The 20373-nt window shown below is 37.3% G+C and overlaps 1 protein-coding gene across 13 annotated transcripts in view; it reads right to left on the bottom strand.

Annotated features, from left to right (window-relative positions):
* The window catches only part of LOC134530579 (protein FRA10AC1 homolog), a 71870-nt gene that overhangs the window by 28200 nt on the left and 23297 nt on the right, over window positions 1-20373 (bottom strand). For 7 of the 13 annotated variants that reach the window (XM_063365540.1, XM_063365542.1, XM_063365536.1 and 4 more), the window contains one exon: window positions 2853-2999. The exons of 5 other annotated variants lie outside the window; for them this stretch is intronic. Coding sequence is in view for 4 of the 8 variants with exons in the window: in XM_063365536.1 (XP_063221606.1) it covers window positions 2853-2999 (147 nt within the window). In the remaining 4 variants the exon portion in view is untranslated. Of the gene's footprint in view, window positions 1-2852; window positions 3000-20373 lie in introns of those variants that run through there. One more of the 13 variants, XM_063365549.1, reaches the window with a different exon arrangement.

Genomic DNA, 20373 nt, shown 5'->3' with positions numbered 1-20373 from the left:
GTTTTATTTATTACATCACAATATTGAGCTGCAAAAATCTTCATGTTCACAAAAGCAGTTGTCAGAAACATCTCACCTTATCTTGAACACAGTAGCACGTGACGAGTGCCTTCGTTGACAGGACGTCAACCTATTGAAATGAAATACGGCACAGCTATTTTGAGCTATGCTACTAAGCACTTACCTGGGGGGAGAAAGTCATTATCAGGTAATGTTGGTGGTTATATATTGCACAATAATAAATAAATAAATATATATGTATAACAATGGCATGAATATAATTTATACCTAGAACCTTGCATTTTGCAAGTAATATATTAAACCTCACCCATGGAGGTTTCCCCAAGTATGTGCAACAGACTGACAAGCAGAATGGTGAAGCAGGAACGAAGCATATGAGTGCTGCAGGACTGGGTGAAACACGAGACTGGACATAAGGTATTGATCAGAAAAGATTACAGTTAATTTTATCCACGAAAAAGCAGAAAAAAAAGGAGCGGCAGATACACCAGAAATTTTTTTAAAAACATAAATACGGACTGTAAATAAAGTGTATTTAGTAATTGTTTTGAGTAGGTTTGCTTTACAACAAAAATGCAAGAATAGGTTATCCTAAAAAACAGAAGTAGGTTAAGTCACACAATGTTGATAAAAAGTGTCATTTACAAAAACTACGAGGTGTTTATTCATTGCACAGTGGAATCCGTTTATAATGACATCGAAGGGAATTGAAAAACACAGCAGAGTCATACAAAGCGTTTTGTGGAAAGAAAAAAAAACTTTTTTAGGTGAATACTTATGTATTTTAATAGAGAAACTTAGCATATAAACACGTGTACAAACATGATACATATATGTACATATTTTTAATTTTTAAATTAAGAAATCTGTAATTTTTGTCTGCTTTTGTTTTTTATTTTATTGTAATAACAGTCTCCAATACTATAGTGTATAGAAGACATCGCCATGGTCAAATTACTATCATTTTCAATATTGCTATGAACAAATTGTGATAATAATTCTGCAGCCTTTGATGCCTCTTCTGCGGTAGGTAATGGTGCTTCCTCGACTTCCTCTTCCCTTTCCCCATCACTTTCGAGGTGTTCCCTAGCATTAATGATCTGTACAATATTTTCATCGGTGGGTTCTTCGGATGTGAGAAGAGCACTATCGATGTCAACATAATCTTCCCACATTTCCGGTGCTACTAAAGAATCTGAATTTAGGTTTCGTGACCACAAAGATAAAGCGACGTCATCTTCTTCATCAAATTCATGTTTTGCTGTTTGAACAGGTAATCTGCCATGGTTACCAATGAATCCAGTATGTTTGAAACAGTTGTGAATGTTACTTTGAGACATTTTATTCCAGGCATAATTAACCATCAGAATTGCATCTATCACCGTTATTTTCGTAGAAGAGTAGTTTTCATTAGCATCAAGGCAGTTAATCATTTTGAGCACAAGGTTTTTTATAAATTTAGTTTTGAGTGATCGTATTATTCCCTGACCCATTGGCTGTAGTACTGATGTTGTATTCGGCGGAAGGAAAGCAAGTGTTATAGACTTTAAATCAGTAACGTTTGGATGCGCCGGGCAATTATCAACCGGCAATAAAATCTTTTTTCTTCTTCACCAAATCACAATCCCAATTTCGAAGCCATTTTTTAAAAAGCTCTGACGTCATCCAAGCTCTACGATTGTAAGCATAATCGACAGGTAACGATTTGACACTGCTAAAACATCTTGGTTTTTGTGACTTTCCAATAACAAGCAATTTCTTTTTCTCTGTGCCACTCATATTTGCTGCTACCATGACAGTTATTCTGTCTTTCGACAACTTGCCTCCACTACAATTCTCACCTTTAAATTTCAAAATTTTGTCCGGCATTAATTTGTAAAACAGTCCAGTTTCATCAGCATTAAAAATCTCATCATCAGAAAATTGTCTTCGTAGATTCGGCCATACAGACGTCAACCAGTTTGTTGTTGAATTTTGATCAACAGATGAAGATTCACCGACAATTTTTCCCACCACAATGTTATGTCGAACTTTAAAACGACTGATCCAGCTTGCAGAACAATTGAAGTTGAGAATACCAAAACGCATGGCAAAAATATTTGCCTTTTCCTGTAGCATAGGGCCGCTGACAGGTATTCCCTTTATTCTCATGATTTTAAACCACTGAATTAATGCTTGATCAACATTTTCTTGTTGCGATTTTCGAAGCCTCTTCGGTTCCAAAACATTTGAATTGAACAATTGCTTAATCCGGTTCTTGTTTTTGAAAATCATTGAGATTGTCGAATGACCCACGCCAAATTCCTTTGTGAGAGAAGAGTTTGATTCTCCATTTTCTAATCTGCATATAATTGCAACTTTCTCCTCAATCGTAAATGCTTTACGGCGTTGAGATGACATTTTATCCACAGGATATCACAAACAACAATGCGTGACCTTCAAGTGTCAATTACTCACTGAGATCAAAACAAAAACGAGCCACGTGCCACGTCATTGGGAATTAACGAACATTGCCAAAGGTGTAAAGAATCATGTCGGTCATCATAACCGGACATAATTTATTAAAAATAGGTCACAATAAGCGACATGTCACTGTAAGCAAAGTCATTATATCCGACTTATTTACAAAGAATTTTATATGAAAACCAAATTTTGTTGTGTTATTACGTCATAATAGGCGGAGTCATAATAAACGGATTCTACTGTACTAATATGTCTAGCCTTGTGTAAGTGTGATCACAATGCACATGGATAGATGCCAAGCACTACAAACATACAAACAGCAAACAATGGGTAGTTTGAGGACTACAAGGAGATGCAGGAACACTCACGGTGGCTCGCTCGCAGCAGGAGACAATGAACTCTTTCCACAGGACTTTCTGCGCCTGCTTACACTGCTCTTGGAATGCCAAAATAGCGTCCAGTTTGTCGATGCACTGCACACATATATAGTTTGGCAACGGATCATCTTCAGTTATCTGGGGAAAAAGTACATACATAAATGGTTACATTTATTACTCGGAGCTCCATAACACTACAGCAAAACCCCAATAAGACTCCATTATGCAGCTGGCAGGTTCATCCAGATATGCCGATCATCTAGTCCACAGTTGATGACGCCTTTGTTCATGTGCATTCCTATGGACCTTCAACCATATCTTTCTAAATGGTCCCTGACTGATTGTTTTAATTGTTCCTATCCACAGTGGGGGTCACATAAGTAACTCAACTATAAATGCAAGAGATATCTCTGTTTGGGATGAAATTCCACCAGGCACTTTGTAAGATAAGAATCTATAGATTCCAGATGATCAAATGGGGAAGCAGATGTTTTGAAATGCATCCCTGCCATTTTGTTAGCTGAGCATCTAAAGCCTAAAGAATAAAGAGTATTAGTGCAAGGTATGGATAGTAAACTCATTGATCATAACCAGAAAGTATCTCAATGTGCTGCTTTTCTTGGCAGTATCTCTTTAGGCTTTGCATTCTATACTTTTCTTCTCTACTTCTGGACAGCTTCCAGCACTAGGTGACACAAATTACCAGATGTCCAAGGAACAGAGCTGCAATGAATGTCCAAAGGTATTGCCTGACTAATATGCCAGCTTCTTCCTCAAAGCCTCTATAACAGGTTTGGAAGTCTGGCATTTTAGGTGGTGTATTTCAGAGAATCCTCTTTCTCTCTATCTGGATAGCTGCCTATCCCAAAGCGATGTAGGTGCTGCTTCATGGAAAAGTCATAGATCCTGGCCCCGACTACAAATGAGGCCAATCTTCTTGGAATGCCCTTGTAGAATTTGGCGACATTAGAAACCCTCTGCGTTGCAAAAAGTTGATTTCCCGTTGTTCCTGTAGCCCACCTTTAGCCAATGAGAACTGTGGGTTAATGTTTGGGTGCAATGGCTGCTGCCTGCTTAAACCAGCCAGCTTGCGCGCTGCTGTGCATACATCAAGCCATTTGTGTGTTTCTTTCACATGTTTCTGTTGTCTTTGGCACACAATCTATCTCACTGAGTCAAGTGACACATTGCCTAACCTCTCTGGCTAATGTTGCATTTGGACTTCTTATTGGGTATATTACCCTGCATTTTGCTTTATGCATATTTAAAGTTGTATTCTTGCTGCTTGATTATCTATATTGATTGTAGTACAATAGCCATCTACTTTTGATACTGAGATAAGTTAAGAACCATGTTGGAAATGTTATGTTTGGAAAAACTAAACAGCAAATTTCTGGGTAGTTACTATAGTTATTTTTTTGATGCAGGCACAAAGAAATATCTTATATTCTAGTTGGCCCATTCATCGAACCCACGACTTCTGACATAAAGTGGTATGATGCCCTTTATTTTAACAATTTAAATTCTGAATTAGTAAAAATTTTGGTTCACTGCCTAAAGGGTTTCAGTTTACCAATTTATGGAAAATATTTGTTTCTATTGAGCATGTACTTCATACTCACACACCTCACTTGTTTTTTTACTGCTGTCCCCACAACTTCATGGGGCAAAACAGGTATTCTGGACACAACAATGACAGCACAAACACAGTACACTTCCTAAGACAACAGTAGTTTTGTTACATCACTGGGTTCGCCTGTGCATCTCTGTGTTGTCCATTTTATGTGTTTGGTATCATCGTTGGGTTATTCTATTTGTCGTTGTGTTGTCCAAGGTATTTTTTTTGTCTTTATTTACTGTTGTTGCTAATGTCTCGTTGTTGTTAGCCCTCTGTGTCCATCTGTACTGTTAATGTTTTTAATTTTTTGTGATTACCTTATTTTGGCTTGTTTTCTATGTGTAATCAGCAATGACATATGTATAAAGCTATAGCTTGAATCAATCTTACCCTCTTCAAGAGCCATTCAAAGAACGTGGGGTAGGTATGTTTTAACTGGATGCCTAGTTAAGGGAGTGCCTGACTAGGTGCATGAGCTCTGAGGGTTCACTGGCTCGCAAATCACGTGGTTTGTGACCTCTATGCGTAAGTCACCTCTAATGTGCAGACTTTGCTTTGGTTCTAGTCTTCGCTGATCAAAAAATACCGGTTAAAAACCCAACCAGCATAATAAAAAGCACAATGGTTCTTACATGCTATTCAAATCTCTTTCATAAATCTTGAACGGTTTGTGAAAGGAGCTGTAACAGCAGAAGCTCTGTCCGTCGTTGGTGGCCAGCGAGGCGACCACCTTAAGTCCGACAAAATAAGACAAAATGGAGGAATGTGACAGTTCATCTCTTGAAACTCAATGAACCTGACATCCCATTCTTTTTTACCTATAGTTATAATGCAGCACATACAACTAGGCTTTTGGATAGTTATAAGTAAAAAATAATTCCATATAAAGTAATCAGTAAAATTAAAATTATGATACATACCTTGCATTTCTTTTACAATTTGTTGTATTTTTTTAAATTACCTACTATTTTAATGTTTTATCTATATTGAAAAAAAGTTGCATTTTCAGTGCTAAGCCAAATCAAAATTAGACTTGTTTAGACAGCACTATCTTCTTAACTGCTTGTCTGCAGATTGAAAATCATGACAAGTATACAAAAGAAAGAAAAGACATGTTCCTTTAATCACCACAATAATTTTTTGGTGTGTTGCTTTGGATATATTATTACTGCTTTTTTTTTTGTTTCCAATAAACATAATCAAATAACAATGGCCATGGAATAAGGTTATGCTTATTGAGTAGTTTGTTAATAAAAACACTTTTCCCATCAATCATGTACATCTTTAATCATTAAAAAAAATCACAACACAGCTAAATGCTTTATGTTATGAAAGCGACAGACGTGCCAAAGATAACAATGTGTCATTAATTTAAAAAAAAAGTATTTATACATGTAGAGCTATTGCTAAAGTTCTTAAATAAGTTATGTAACTCTATTATAACATAAAATGTGTCAGATCAGATATATTTTCATATAAAAATTCATTCAGATTTAAATTGAAAAAAAAAAAAAATTAGAAAAAATTGGCTACACAGAAAACAAATAGATCACTATTATGTAACAATTGCATATCCTTCATTACAAGTAGATTAAAAGTAAAAAACACTCCCTTTAAAATGTAAAGAATGAAAATTAAATAATTTAAAAGATATTGCGACTGGTAAAATGACTATAATTTGTTGCATGCAATCAGGCATTGCACATAAGTGATGAATCACTGAACAACTAAGCTAGAGTAAACAATGTGATAACCAACCTTGCTTAATGCATATCCCAATATAATGTCCTGACCCACTGTAAGGAAGGTTAATTGGCTTAGATACACATTAAAATAAAAGATAACAGAGAAATATTTAGTAATCCATATGAAACTTTGTATTAACAATAAAACTTTTGATCTCACAATAATACTAATTTTGTTTTCTTTTGTTATTATCTTGATTCAGATACCAAAACAAATCCTCAATTCAAAAACTAAACATACTACAAAATACAGAATTAAAAATCATTAATCAGCAAAGCATAACAGTCATAGAATTATACAAAAGTACAGCACTAAAACATTCCCAGTTAACAGTTTAGGTGCAGTTATGAATGATTTGTTTTTAATTCTTTGGTTTTGGTACGCTAATAATCAGTATGCTAATAATTACCCCGAAAGAAAGCCATATTGAAGCTTTATGCAGTTGTTTTAAGTTTTTGTTTTGTTACCTTCCATTCTTTGTTGAGACCATTTATGTTACTTTTCCTACGATTTTGCTTGGCTTCAATGTCTTTACATAATAACAGTTAAGGCTTCTTTAACAGGTCACTTAACCCTCATGACCTTCACCACTGCACTGACAGCTCGCAAGATTTCTGACCCGAACTAGAGGCTCATTACTTACTACCTTCGAAAAACACACTTCAAAAATCACACAGGTTCTTGCATAATTTTCAACTGTGAAACAAGCCAGGGAATAAAATGCTTCCGCCAATACAGTTACAAACACCACATTCAAATTATTACAAAATGATTAAAAATTATTTTTTTCTAAAACTACATAGCTATATTTTAATACTGTAAACTGATCCTCAAGAGTAACTCAATGCCATGTGAGCAATCAAATCACAACCCAAAAAAAAAAAAGAGAGACTTTAACTGCAAACATCATACTTAGGTATATATCCCAAGTAAAAAATAAAGTTAGAAAATTATAAAACACAAATAATTACATAAACACATATTTATATGATATATATATTCTTCTCCAGTTTTTAAGCTGTAGTCATATCTGCACCGCTAAGCAGTAGAGAAAATCAATTGTTGCAAGTATTATCAAAACATTGACGCCAGTAGCAGAAACCTAAATACACCTAGGAATGCAGTGAGCTTCAATGTTTACGTAGGTCTAGTATACGCAAGCTCAGATAAACAATGGATCAGCGAAGTGCTCTATGGAGAGCCAATTCCTAGGCGAGACGTCAAACATCAATAATGGTGTGTGTGTGAAGTGTGTTAGCACTGAAGAAAAGGAACCCGGGGCAGTTGACAGTAGCATAAAGAGACTGGTAGATAAATAGGATCCTAGGTTCTGACAGCTAGTAAGATAAGTTGCCTCCATAATAGACAATTGTTATTTCTATAGCATTCACAACTTCCCTCCAACCATATCTATATTGTATATATCACTCATTTTAACTTAAAATTAATTTCACAAATTAAGTTTTCCTTATTATTAATCCCCGAGTTGCTCTTCCTTATAATTCACATTCCCTGAACTGCATGTCTTTCCCAATCATAAGAGAGGAAACAACAAAGGTGGAGGCACCAGCTGACCATGCAGGAGGTAACAATACCTATACCTGAAGCCTCCACCATTGTAATGGTTTTATTTTGTGGGCAAAACAATACATGTTAAGATACTTGGATGTGAGGGTAATAATTGGGGAGATCTCACAGTGGGATCAAACACCAGTACAATATTTGCTGACTGTAACATACAATCTACCATCAGAACACTGTACGTTCAGTAATGAAATAATGGACCCACATCAAAACAACAATTCTATTTCTGAAATTCAAAAAAAAATTTTTTAATAATTCCCCTGTATGAAAATTGCGTAAAAAACATTTCACACTTAAAACTCAAAATCATTATTCCTGATGACTCCCGGCAGCTTTTCTAATCAGGACACTGTTATAAAATCATCCAACAGCCGATACACTGTGAATCTAGAGCCAGCAATGTTATCAAAGCATGATTCCCAAACATTGGAATGGATTGCAATTACTATAACACACTGAGGAATGGGGGCGATGGAAAAGTACCATACTGGAAAAGTACCATACTGGAAAAGTACCATACTGGTATGGTACTTTTCCGTATGGCACAATTCCGCCTCTTTTCTTCAAAAAAGACGGAAAAGTTCCATACTGGAAAAGTACCATACTTGAAAAAGGACGAGGCGGAATTGTGCCATATTTTTTTACACACTCCATGGAATGACTACAAAGCCTCTTTTCTCAGAATAGTGTGGAGAATTCGTCTGTAGACAGCGCTGTCAACTCCAACAGTTTCTTAGGTTAACTCAAATGATGCCAGTAGCAGCACGTGTCTTTTTTAAAGTATGGCACTTTTCCGGTATGGTACTTTTCCGTCTGTTTCGAAGAGGCGAGGTGGAATTGTGCCATACGGAAAACTACCATATTTTACTACCAGATTCAATAACATTTGTGGCAGCGATAAATTATATTTTTAAGTATGGTACTTTTCCAGTATAGTACTTTTCCGCCTGTTTCCAAGAGGCGAGGCGGAATTGTGCCATACGGAAAACTACCATATTTTAATACCAGATTCAATAACTTTTGTGCCAGCAATAAATTAGATTTAAGTTTACAATATTTTCAAATGATTTCAACTATTAATTTTTTTTAAAAATACAATAAACCAATAATAACTAAAGTTAACAAAAGCCATGTTTCAGTGTTCCCTAAATACAATACCTCCTAAAACATACTACCTTCTTAAAATATTACTACTCCCGAAAAAAATACATTTTAAATAACTCACTGTAATCAAACAATTTATTAGGCCAATCATACAACTCAAGCAGCGATTGTTGTATGCTTTCTTAACAAAATGCACTATCCAATTTTTCTATATGGGATGACAGATTGTTTGTATTTGGCAACAATATTGTGCATCGAAAACTTGCATTAAACCGCGAGGGATAGGCTATAATTTACCCTTATTTTTCAAAATTATGTTATTTATTTTAATGAAAAATTATAAACCAATATTAATTAATGTATTTCATAATCAAAATATTTTTGCAAACATGCTTCAGGAAAGATGCTATAAAAGTTAAATTATTTTAATATAAAAATATTTAATACAAGAATTAAATAATTGTTATAATTTTTGGAGTGCTAATGTTGATACTCAAAATTTGATAATGATTGTATTTTATAAAAAATAGTTAGGTAATGTATTGTGGATCATTGTTCTTATTTATGTGGTCACCGTAAACTGATAACTTTGTACTAAATAAATAAAATATAGCATAGCCTACCATTGGCATGAGTTAAATTCTGAGTAAATCTTCATTTTATATTATTAAATAAAGTCTTTATGAAATAAATGTAGTTAATATTAATTATCTGAAGGAATTTTAAATACTTTCAGAACTCTTGTAACGCTTATTGATACATACAAATAAAAATCCAAAGGTCTTAGAGTTTTATATATTGAAACTCGAAACAATAATCGTGGATGCGAGCATACTTACAAAGGTATAGTTTATGGGTCGTTTGGTGTTTGTTTTAGATTTTTTCCTCCGAAATATTTTGTTGTTACTTACTAAATACCTATATTACGTCAGCCAGTAAGCAATAAGTTTGTACTGGCACCACAAATTCCAGAAATTTCCAAGACATGGAAATCAGCTATTGCAGCTTTTAAATTTAAGTTCTTAGATTTTTTGAACATACTTTTAAAAGATTAATGTTGATATTGTCTTTACAAAAAAAAAAGCATACAGATATCTGTTATTTGTTTGAGATGAGAGATAGTGAATGAGTAGTGAGATCATTTGTTTCTTTTATGGCAAAACTGTGTCCTTCTCGTACATAAACCTGATATCAGCACGTATCATATTGACAGTTATAGTTTAAAACATTGAATAATATTTGTTTGTGTATTAAAAATACATTTTCAAACATGTCAAATAAAGGTGTTAATTCATTCAATAATTGTAATAATCATTTTCTTACTACATCAAATTAAATTTTATTGTTATTGCTTTAAATTTGATTAACTGTTAAACGATAACAATTACTTTCAAATAAATGTGTGAATTTCAATATAAAAATGCTATTATGAATAGTTGTATGGTCTTAAGTAATGAAATGCTTATCACATAGTTTGAATACTCCAAAGACATGGGTAAATTATGGCTGTTATCTAAGAAGCTATAGAATTAAGCAGCAATCAAAAGCTTGCAATTTTATTTCAAATGTTAACTCCAGGTCACTAGATGAAATGCAATCCATTGTATTGATATAAGTCACGTGACCGAAAATCATAAGTCCCTGACAACCCATAAAAAATAAATTAAATATTGCACGATTTAAATTATGTTTAAAATGACACTACCTATTGTCATCCTTGAGGTATCAGTTCAATTAAGTTTTGTTTTTGGTTAATAAACTAAGTTACATAAAAAGTACGATAAAGTGAAACTCAGCGGATCATTTTACAAAACAAAATATATATTACTACTTTATTTAACCTTCTTTATGTATCTGATGGGTTGTCGGGATTCACAGTCAGTTTTCTTGGTCTGAAATCTGGTGTGGTTCTGTTTTGGTCGTGTTGGGGCTGTTTTCAGCCATGTACCGTGAAAAATACCAGAAGATTATTTTTACGTACTGGTGTAAGAAATGTAAATATGAATACAGTTTCCTCGCCTGAGGCAGGGTCTATGTGGATGAGGCTGACATTTGTTACGTTTGTGCAGTGCTAGAAAATAAGTTCAAATTACATATCAATGCTAACCTTTTATCATACACTGATGTAACGGTGATTCTTTTAGTTTCAAAAAGGTAAAAAAAAAAAAAGTAAAAAAAAAATAAACAAGGTGTGATTTCGTCTAGATATAAGTATCTATATGTTTATTTGACTGGTAATGCTTATAACATGAAATTGATAACCTCTGATTGATTCACATATATATTATAATTATATTAAATTATTAAATCGTTGAATTATTAAATTTACATTAAAGCTCATTAAAATTATATAATTAAAAATATGGCTTGTAAAATATCTGAAATTATGGGCCGGCCCTAAACGGAATATTAGGTTTCATTTAGCGTCGGTAAACAAAAAAAAAAAAAAAAAAACCTTAAAAAGAAAAAACAATCCCAGAGTGATCAATAAGTGCTATAAAGTCCCAAAATAAATATTTCTGGTTTTTGATGTTGTCTACATCGTGATGCAAAAGTTGTTAGGGAAGTTGAAAAAAAAAAAAACTTTAGCACCGGAGGTTTGGTGCTCGCTGGCCGAAACAGATATCTTATGTCTTCAGGGCGCCCTAGTCGTCCTGATTGCTGGAGGACTCGAAGGAGGAACTGCTATGTCCGGATCTGCCTCTTGGACCCTTGGACCCTGTCAGACAGGGAGGTGGCTTCTAGTGTTCGAAGCGTAGCTCGCCAGGATCCGAAGATCGCAAAATCACGAAAGTCACGGACGTTTCCATAATTAAAAAAAATATGTATATGTTAAATATAACTACTGAAGCATAACTACTTCTACGATGAATGTAGATGGAATAAGAACTAATTAAAAAGACTTGTAGGGACAGCATCCCTTGCCGAGCTGACTACATCTTTAGTTACGGCCGGACAGGAGTCTTGCGGGGCGTCTAGCCGATGATATGATTCAGTCCGTAGTAAGATCGCGCTTGGCTGCAGTGCTTGGCGTCGCCGCACTCGTTCGGCCTGTCTGCGCCCCCTTCCACCCACATCCTCTCCCTGGTATCTCGTGTCATACTATCTCGCGACATCCTGACCGTCGAAGCACGCACCTGCTTCAGATCGAGTTACTTAAAAGAGGCCGCACTGCGGAATAAAAGGACTCAGACATGTTTATCTGCACGTTTTGTGGGAACCCGATGCTTGTTGCGTTTATCGGCGTTCTTTGAGCAGCCGCCGCGTCCTTCGACAGGACTCACGACGCGTTTCTGGACATTTCGACGGCGAAGGTCGCGCGATATCTCGGAGACATTCCCGATTGTTCTGGACGGGAACCCAAGGGCTATATAAGGAGGTTGGGCCGACCTTCGAGTCAGTCAGTCTGAGTGGGGAGTTCTTCCGCGACGGAGTTTCCAGGCGATAGTGCCGCGGGTGCGGCAGAGTGGCGAAGTCCTTGGACGAAGGTTCCAGGGCAGGAAGTGAGTGAGTGGAGTCGGGAGTTTTCCCGCGGCGGAGTTCCTGGGCGATAGAGTCGCGGGCGCGGCGGAGTCCCGAGAGAAGTTTCGAGCGAGGAGTCGAGCGGACCTCGGCGAAGGGCAAGTGCGTCGGCGGCGGTGGAGTGTGGTGACGGAGTCCCGCGGCGGAGATCCACGAGGGGTGCTGCGGCGAGAGTTGCGCCAGAGGTGCGGCCCAGTGAGGTGTGCGGAACGAGTGACTGGGGAATTGACATTTCTTTAAGTGTAATTAATTATCTGCCAATTTAGAAGATTATTTTAAGTGACAAGTAGTGGTAATAAATAAAACTGTGTGTGTGAAATAAAATCTATTAATTGGGCTATCCTTTACGAACCCGCAGGTAAATTGTAACAATATTTTTTAAAACCTTAAAAAAAATAATGAAAAATCATAGCCAATCTATCGCTGGCCCGAATGTTATTGAATCTGGTAGTAAAATATGGTAGTTTTCCGTATGGCACAATTCCGCCTCGCCTCTTTGAAACAGGCGGAAAAGTACCATACTGGAAAAATACCATACTAAAATATATAATTTATAGCTGCCACAAATGTTTTTGAATCTTGTAGCAAAATATGGTAGTTTTCCGTATGGCACAATTCCGCCTCGCCTTTTCGAAACAGACGGAAAAGTGCCATACTTTAAAAAGGACATGCTGTTATCTGGGATCATTTGAGTTAACCGAAGACACTGTTGGAGTTGACAGCGCTGTCTACAGGCGAAATCTCCACACTATTCTGAGAACAGAGGCGTTGCAGTCATTCCATGGAGTGTGTAAAAAAATATGGCACAAATCCGCCTCGTCCTTTTTCAAGTATGGTACTTTTCCAGTATGGAACTTTTACACCTTTTTCGAAGAAGAGAGGCGGAATTGTGCCATACGGAAAAGTACCATACCAGTATGGTACTTTTCCAGTATGGTACTTTTCCGCGCCCCCGAGGAATGCATTGTGCTTCAATTTTTGAATCTGGGACATTAGATAAGGGGCAACAAGAGATGGCTGGTGAATAGGGTTCCTGATTCAAGTAGTGTAGTGTAGTGTAGTGCCTCCGTATTTTACTTGAGTAGCGAGGAGTCCTGCTGTATTATACCCATCTTTTAGTAATGCAATTTCCTTACCAATAACAACTGCTTTCGTAACAATTTTATATTTATTCCTCCTTGCAGTAATGCTGTTCGATTTGCACAGTTTAGAAGTAAGGATGCAAATAAAGTAGCATAATTTGAAAAATCCCAGGAACAGATTCGAAATATTTATTTATGTGCATGTACAATGGCAACAGCATTCAGTGTAGCGTAAAATGTAATGAAACACACTGATCATATGGCAAACCAACAAACAATAGTTTGTACATAATAGTTATTTAAGAGCTATTTACTTGCTTCATTGCTTATTTATTTTATCCCAATTAACATAGTAGGTACTGTGGTTTATATCTCCAACGCTTGAGTGTTCAACCAATTTTATATTGCATGGGAGAAAAGAAAATAAGCGAAGGGCTGTGATTGGCCGGTAGACAGGGAGAGGGAGTGAGCCCTTGGAGGGTGAGGTTCCTCAGCTCGCCTGCAGTCTGGAGGGAGACACTTCTGAGTGCATCGGTCATGAATCCACAATGACAGGTCCTCGAGATGTTTAATTAGAAAATATATTTTTGCATTTCTGCAAGCTTTGTCGGACACCCACTTACAGGTAACGGCAGGCAGGGCAGTAAATTGACCTGAAAAACCACAAAAAATGAATAGTATTCTAGTAGCAATAGCAAACCGATTCAATTGGTGATGAATAACTTTGTGTGCGAAGATTGGATCGTAGAGAATTGGTGCATCAGGAAAAGTATCGCAGCGCAGACGAGTGAGTAACGCGAAGCAGTGTGGTAAGAGACGAGCAAAAGAGAGAGCCACTGTTGATACGAGATCTTGTGGGGAGAGTGAGTAGTGGACTTATGTATTATCAATTTATAGACAGACATTTAATTTGTTTTAATTTAATTAGTAGTGTAAATATTAGCCGATAAATAAAACTCTAATTAATTGATCAGGCAATCCTTTCCAAACCTGTTTTCCCACTAGAAAAATATTTTAGGTTTTAATAATACATATTTGGTTCAAGCTAGTAGATTATTATTAAATAATTTCTCCTACGAGCTTTACTACAGCATGCCATGTTGACTACTTTATTTTCTAGTTATTGATGTTATTTATGGGCTTTTCCAGTAAGTATATATTGATAACTGTCTGGAATTGATTGTTTGGTCAAAAAATGTTAATGTGCAGAATAATCTTCTCAGTGACCTTCAGTTCAGACCTTCAGACTTCAGTTCAGTGACCTTCAGAGTAAAACATAGTTATTTTAACCTCTTTGCTGATATGTTAAACTTTATACACTTTAAAGAGATATCTACCATATGGCTTATGGAAATAATCTCTATTGACTTGTGTTGATCCTGGATTTTGTGGCTGGAATTTAATTATCTGAAAGACTGGTTTTTAGACTGACACATGCACTGTCTCCAGTGTGACAGGCAAATTCAAACATGAGAATTTAATTTAAAAGATGTGAGATACCTGGCTGGCAAATTGTTCAATAAATTTCGCCAAGACCCATTCTACAATGACACAGAAATTGACACGGATCACACAAACAGATCTCACGGAATGGAGTAGGCTATCTACAAAGGCATCCATGTGGACATACACCCACATAGATTAACTTGGCAATGCTGAGCTCTTCTGTTTATGTTACTCCGTGCGACCAATATAAGTTGAGTATTTGGCCACAGTGGTAGCCATGTAGGTATGTTTTAAATATATGTTAAGAATTGTTTCAAGTACAAGAATATCTAAGGTTCTATTATTACCTTTTGGTTTATTTTTATTATATTTATAAACCCTGGTCATTAGGTATATTTTTCTAGGATCTTAAAAAATATTAAATTCAATTAATTTTTTGTAACCATGAAATTCAATCTCATTGGTTGCCATTTGTTATGTTTCCATGCATTGTAGAAGCGGCAGACGGATAGTGAAATGTAAATACATTGCGGGTCCGATTAGTTTCCGTTTTTGAGTTTGTACCCCCCCTTTGACCAAAAATTTGCGGAAGGCAGGATACAAAGAATTGACAGTGAAATAGTGAGTTAGTTATGTATTATTTGGTTCTTTATATGACCATAAAACAAATATAAGCAGAACATGCCAAACAATATATAAGTATATTAAATTTAACAATTAACAACAGGGTATAGCAGGCTTCGCCCCTCTTGACTAGAAGTACATAACGCAATAAAATAACAAGTATATACCTATATCACCCCGGTGCACCACGGGTGTCGCACATGAACTAGATGCTGTTCCTTTACTGACTTGGTTAACATCAAAAACCACCACAATAAATATAAAATACAATATTACTAAAAAAACAATATCACTTAAAACTGCAACCTAAAATATAAATATATAGAAATATAAAATATTACCACCTTTCACAAAAAAAATAGGTGCTCGGTTCAGTTAATCTACTCATTCAATGTTTTTGGCCAATTAATTACTTGTTGCCTCAAACTCTTCCAGTCCAATTCGAAAGTTCATGATCAGGCAGTAAAGAAAATATATATATATATATATATATATATATATATATATATATATATATATATATATATATATATACGATAAATGATTATAATAGATCACACCCAATTTTCTGCCTCACAAAATACACTATCGAGCACCTGACTACACACCTTTCGAAATTAACTTGATAAATAGCTACATAAAAATTTACAATGTTATAAAAATTGCAAATAAAAATTACAATAAAATCTCATAAAAAAAAAAATAACCAGTGCGCATAACTCGCACGAAGGGTACAAAATATTAACAATTTCCCTCCCAAATAGGTAACGACTCAATTCCAGACTTGACGACGTAGTAACTTGCTGCTGTGTCTAATCAAAAAAAAAAATTGCTTAAAAAAAATTACAGTTATATCCAAACGTTATCTCGAAGGTGAAAAATACCGGCGTAGCGTAGCCCACAAGGTCTACTCAGCGAAGGTCCACAGAAGGTCCGCCTGACGTAATCTAGACGAAGACTAAATTTTAAAACTTACAGTTTGTCTGTTGCCATCTGCTTCCGGAGATATCCAATCATGAAGCCTCAAAATCAAGCAATTACACTTCCTCGCAGACAAGCCTTAACCGGGCTGAAGGAGAATCACCAGCACGCACGGCACCATTTGACATCCACAACATTTGCGACTAGGCTCACTCTACAAGAATTTAAAATTCTCAATATACTAAAAATAAAATTTTTCTCCTCATTGGTAATAACTGCGTAGAACACTGCTGCACTCGAACATGGTGTAACCGACGGAGCAAAACCTGCCGTAACTTAAGTTCTTATATTCCACTAAGGTTTACCAAACTTCCACACAAAGTTACAGCCATGAATTTAATTACCGCAACCACTCCATCGGCAGTAAAAAAAGTTAACCCACTCAGGCCATGGCTCGTAGCAGACAGACCCTCCCCAGAGAAAACTCGTCAACAACCCAGCGCGCCACCGGTACCAACCTCAACCCACCAAAAGGAAAACACATGACAAACGCAAACACCGAGAACCGAAAATTGCCGATCAGAGCCTCACAAGAGCACGAGCGGCTCTAGATCCTGACAATCTGAAACGTGCCCGCGCTCCTAGATCCACACCGGCCAAAACACCAAATATGAGGGTACGGCTCGCGCCGCCACACGGCTAACGGTAAATAACACTGCGCCAGTACACAAAAATAACCGCCACCAAATGTGACGTGACACACACGTCACAGCCACCCCTCCTAAAAACACCCCCCCCCCCCCCCTGGGAAAGAAAAACCAAAGGAAACAAAAGCTTCAAATTTGTCAACTACCTCCAATGCTAACTCACCACACCAATAAAAACAAGGATGCACAATCCAAAAACTGAAAAGATCAACAAAAACTCCATCAAGGGGCCAAAAGAAGGATCTCAAGAGGACAGAGGATGCTAGTGCCTAAAGCAACAACCAAATCCACACAACCTCCTAGGATGGAATATACTTTTTCACCGCTGACATGAGCTTTCTTCACAACTCTGCCATCTTCAAGGTCCACAAGATATACAGTGACCGGGGTCAAGAAACTTTGGACGCTAAAAGGTCCTTCATATGCCAAACTAAGCTTGCTTGACACAAAATCTACCTTTTTGCTCAACGTAACCTTGCGACAAACCACCAAATCACCAACATTGATATTGCACTCAATGCGATCTTTGTTGTAGCGTTTCTCATGGTTTGATGAGCCTTCACCAAAGATTTGTCCACCTCGGACCAGATTTCCTCCAACTCTTTTCCGGTGGCTTCAAAACAGGAGGGAGAAATTCCCCATATACTCAATAAGGGATGAGGTAATTCTCTACCAAATAGAACCATGCTAGGTGACTTTCCCGTAGCTCCATGAGGAACTGAATCCAAGGCAACATTTAATAGCGGCAACTCGGTGTCCCAAAACCTTTGGTTTCGATGATGAAAAATGGTCAAAGCTACTTTGACAGTCTTGTTCACCCGTTCGACCAGATTTGGGCAAGGGTAATACGGGCTTGTGTGTACTTGCTTCACACCCCATTTAAAGCACATATCCGACATAGTTTTAGAAGTAAAGTAGGAAGCATTGTCATTGATTAAGAGTTCTGGACTACCAAATATTTTCCAGGCCTCACGTTCTAGCTTTCCACTAATGGTACTGGCTTTCATATCCCTAAGAGGGAACAGAATGATGAACCTAGAGAACCCATCAACCAACAATAAGATGCAGTTATTTCCGCTACTGGATCGAGGAAGAGGTCCGAAGATGTTGATAAAGACTCTTTGCCATACCCGCTCTGGGATGTGTACAGAATAAGGGCCCATTCTGGAGTTCTGGGGCTGCTTAGCCAACTGACAGTGGGAATACTTTGCCACATACATTTTAATGTCCTCATGCATGCCAGCCCAATAGAATCCCCTACGAATCTTGGCCTCTGTTTTACTAACCCCCATATGGCCTCCCACCGGGGTGTCATGAAAATAGCGCAGTACCATCGCTCTCGCAGCTTTAGGAACCCAAGCAAACCTTCTACTTTGCTTGTTGACAAAATAAAGAATCTGTTTATATATGACAAAATTCTTACAAGTGCCTGCCTCACATTTCTGATGAAGCAAAACCCATTCAGGATCATCTCTCTGCCACTCACCCAAATTAGTGAAAAACTCTGGAATAGATTGAAGAACTAAACAGGTCTCTATTGCTACTTTTCCTTGTACCTCAGATTCACCCTGACTATGCAATAATAAGACATTCTCAGTAGGCTCACTCTCCCGCACCTCAAACTCACTTTGGTAATAAATGCGCAACAGGGCATCTGCCACGTAATTATCTGCTCCTTTGACATGGACAATCTTAAAACGGAAACGGGTCAATCGCATGATCCACCTTCCTATTTTTCCTATCTGCCTAGGATGGGAGAAAACCCAAGTCAACGCTTGATTGTCAGTAAGGAGGTCGAACTCATCATGTTCAATATAACAGGCAAAACGTTCAACTCCAAAAATACAAGCCAAGGCTTCCTTTTCATACGTGCTGTAGGCTTGTTCGTGGTCATTCAGGGTTCTACTCGTGTAGGCAATCGGACGCCGATTTCCCTCATCTCCCTGCAGAAGCACTGCACCTACCGCTAGACTACTAGCATCAACTTGCACAGTGAATCTTTCATTGAAATTGGGCAAAGCTAAAACAGGGGGATTGGAGATGGCCCCAATTCAAATCTGCAAAGGCAACTCGTTGTTCCTCACCCCAGTGAAAAATGCAGTTTTTCTTCTTAAGAGCTTTTAAGGGAGCACAGCGCTCAGCATAATTTGGCACAAATTTTGAGAAGTAACCCCCACGCCGTCGGCACTCTGCTACTGCGAGAGCAGTGGTGTTAGTTGCGGTTGATCTTGGGTGGTAGTATCGTTGTGACAAATCACCATTTATAATGCCGACGGCGTGGGTTCAGAAACTATCAAAACCAGACTTGAAAACAAACTTAATTGCTGCTGGTCTCACAGTTGAAGAGACTGAAGATATTAAGGAAACGGTTTGTTGCGTACTTAAAAGGAAATAAAGGGGATGTGCATGAGGGGGCATGCAGTGTGGGGGGCACTGTGGAAAGTACTGATTTCAAAAGTCGATTAGCGTTGTCTACGCTGCATAATGTGCCAAACTCCATAGGCAGTAAAAAAAGGTAACCCACTCAGGCCATGGCTCGTAGCAGACAGACCCTCCCCAGAGAAAACTCATCAACAACCCAGCGCACCACAGGTACCAACCTCAACCCACCAAAAGGAAAACACATAACAAACGCAAACACCGAGAACCGAAAATTGCCGATCAGAGCCTCACAAGAGCACGAGCGGCTCTAGATCCTGACAATCTGAAACGTGCCCGCGCTCCTAGATCCACACCGGCCAAAACACCAAATCTGAGGGTACGTCTCGCGCCGCCACACGGCTAACGGTAAATAACACTGCGCCAGTACACAAAAATAACCGCCACCAAATGTGACGTGACACACACGTCACAAGTTTCCATGTCACTGCCAACAGCCCTAAAGCGTAGGCTACATTTACAATAGCAAATAAATAGCACAGTTGTACATGCACACCACAAAAGTTGAAGCTAAATTTGCACACAACACAGCAGTTTGAACTATTCCCACAAATTTTTTCTCTCATTCACATCTGTTAAAATCTTCAATGTCAAATATTTGAATTTTGTCAGGTGTTATTTAATTATTTATTATTTTAATTAGTTACAGCTATTATTTACTCTTATTATTTAATTATTTACAGAGGCAGTAGGTTTACTTAAATACAAGCATCCTATTC

The sequence above is a fragment of the Bacillus rossius genome, chromosome 3 (assembly GCF_032445375.1).
Source record: "Bacillus rossius redtenbacheri isolate Brsri chromosome 3, Brsri_v3, whole genome shotgun sequence".
Lineage (NCBI taxonomy): Eukaryota > Metazoa > Arthropoda > Insecta > Phasmatodea > Bacillidae > Bacillus > Bacillus rossius.
The sequence above is the reverse complement of the archived record's forward strand: the minus strand, read 5'-3'. Positions and strand labels throughout refer to the sequence as shown.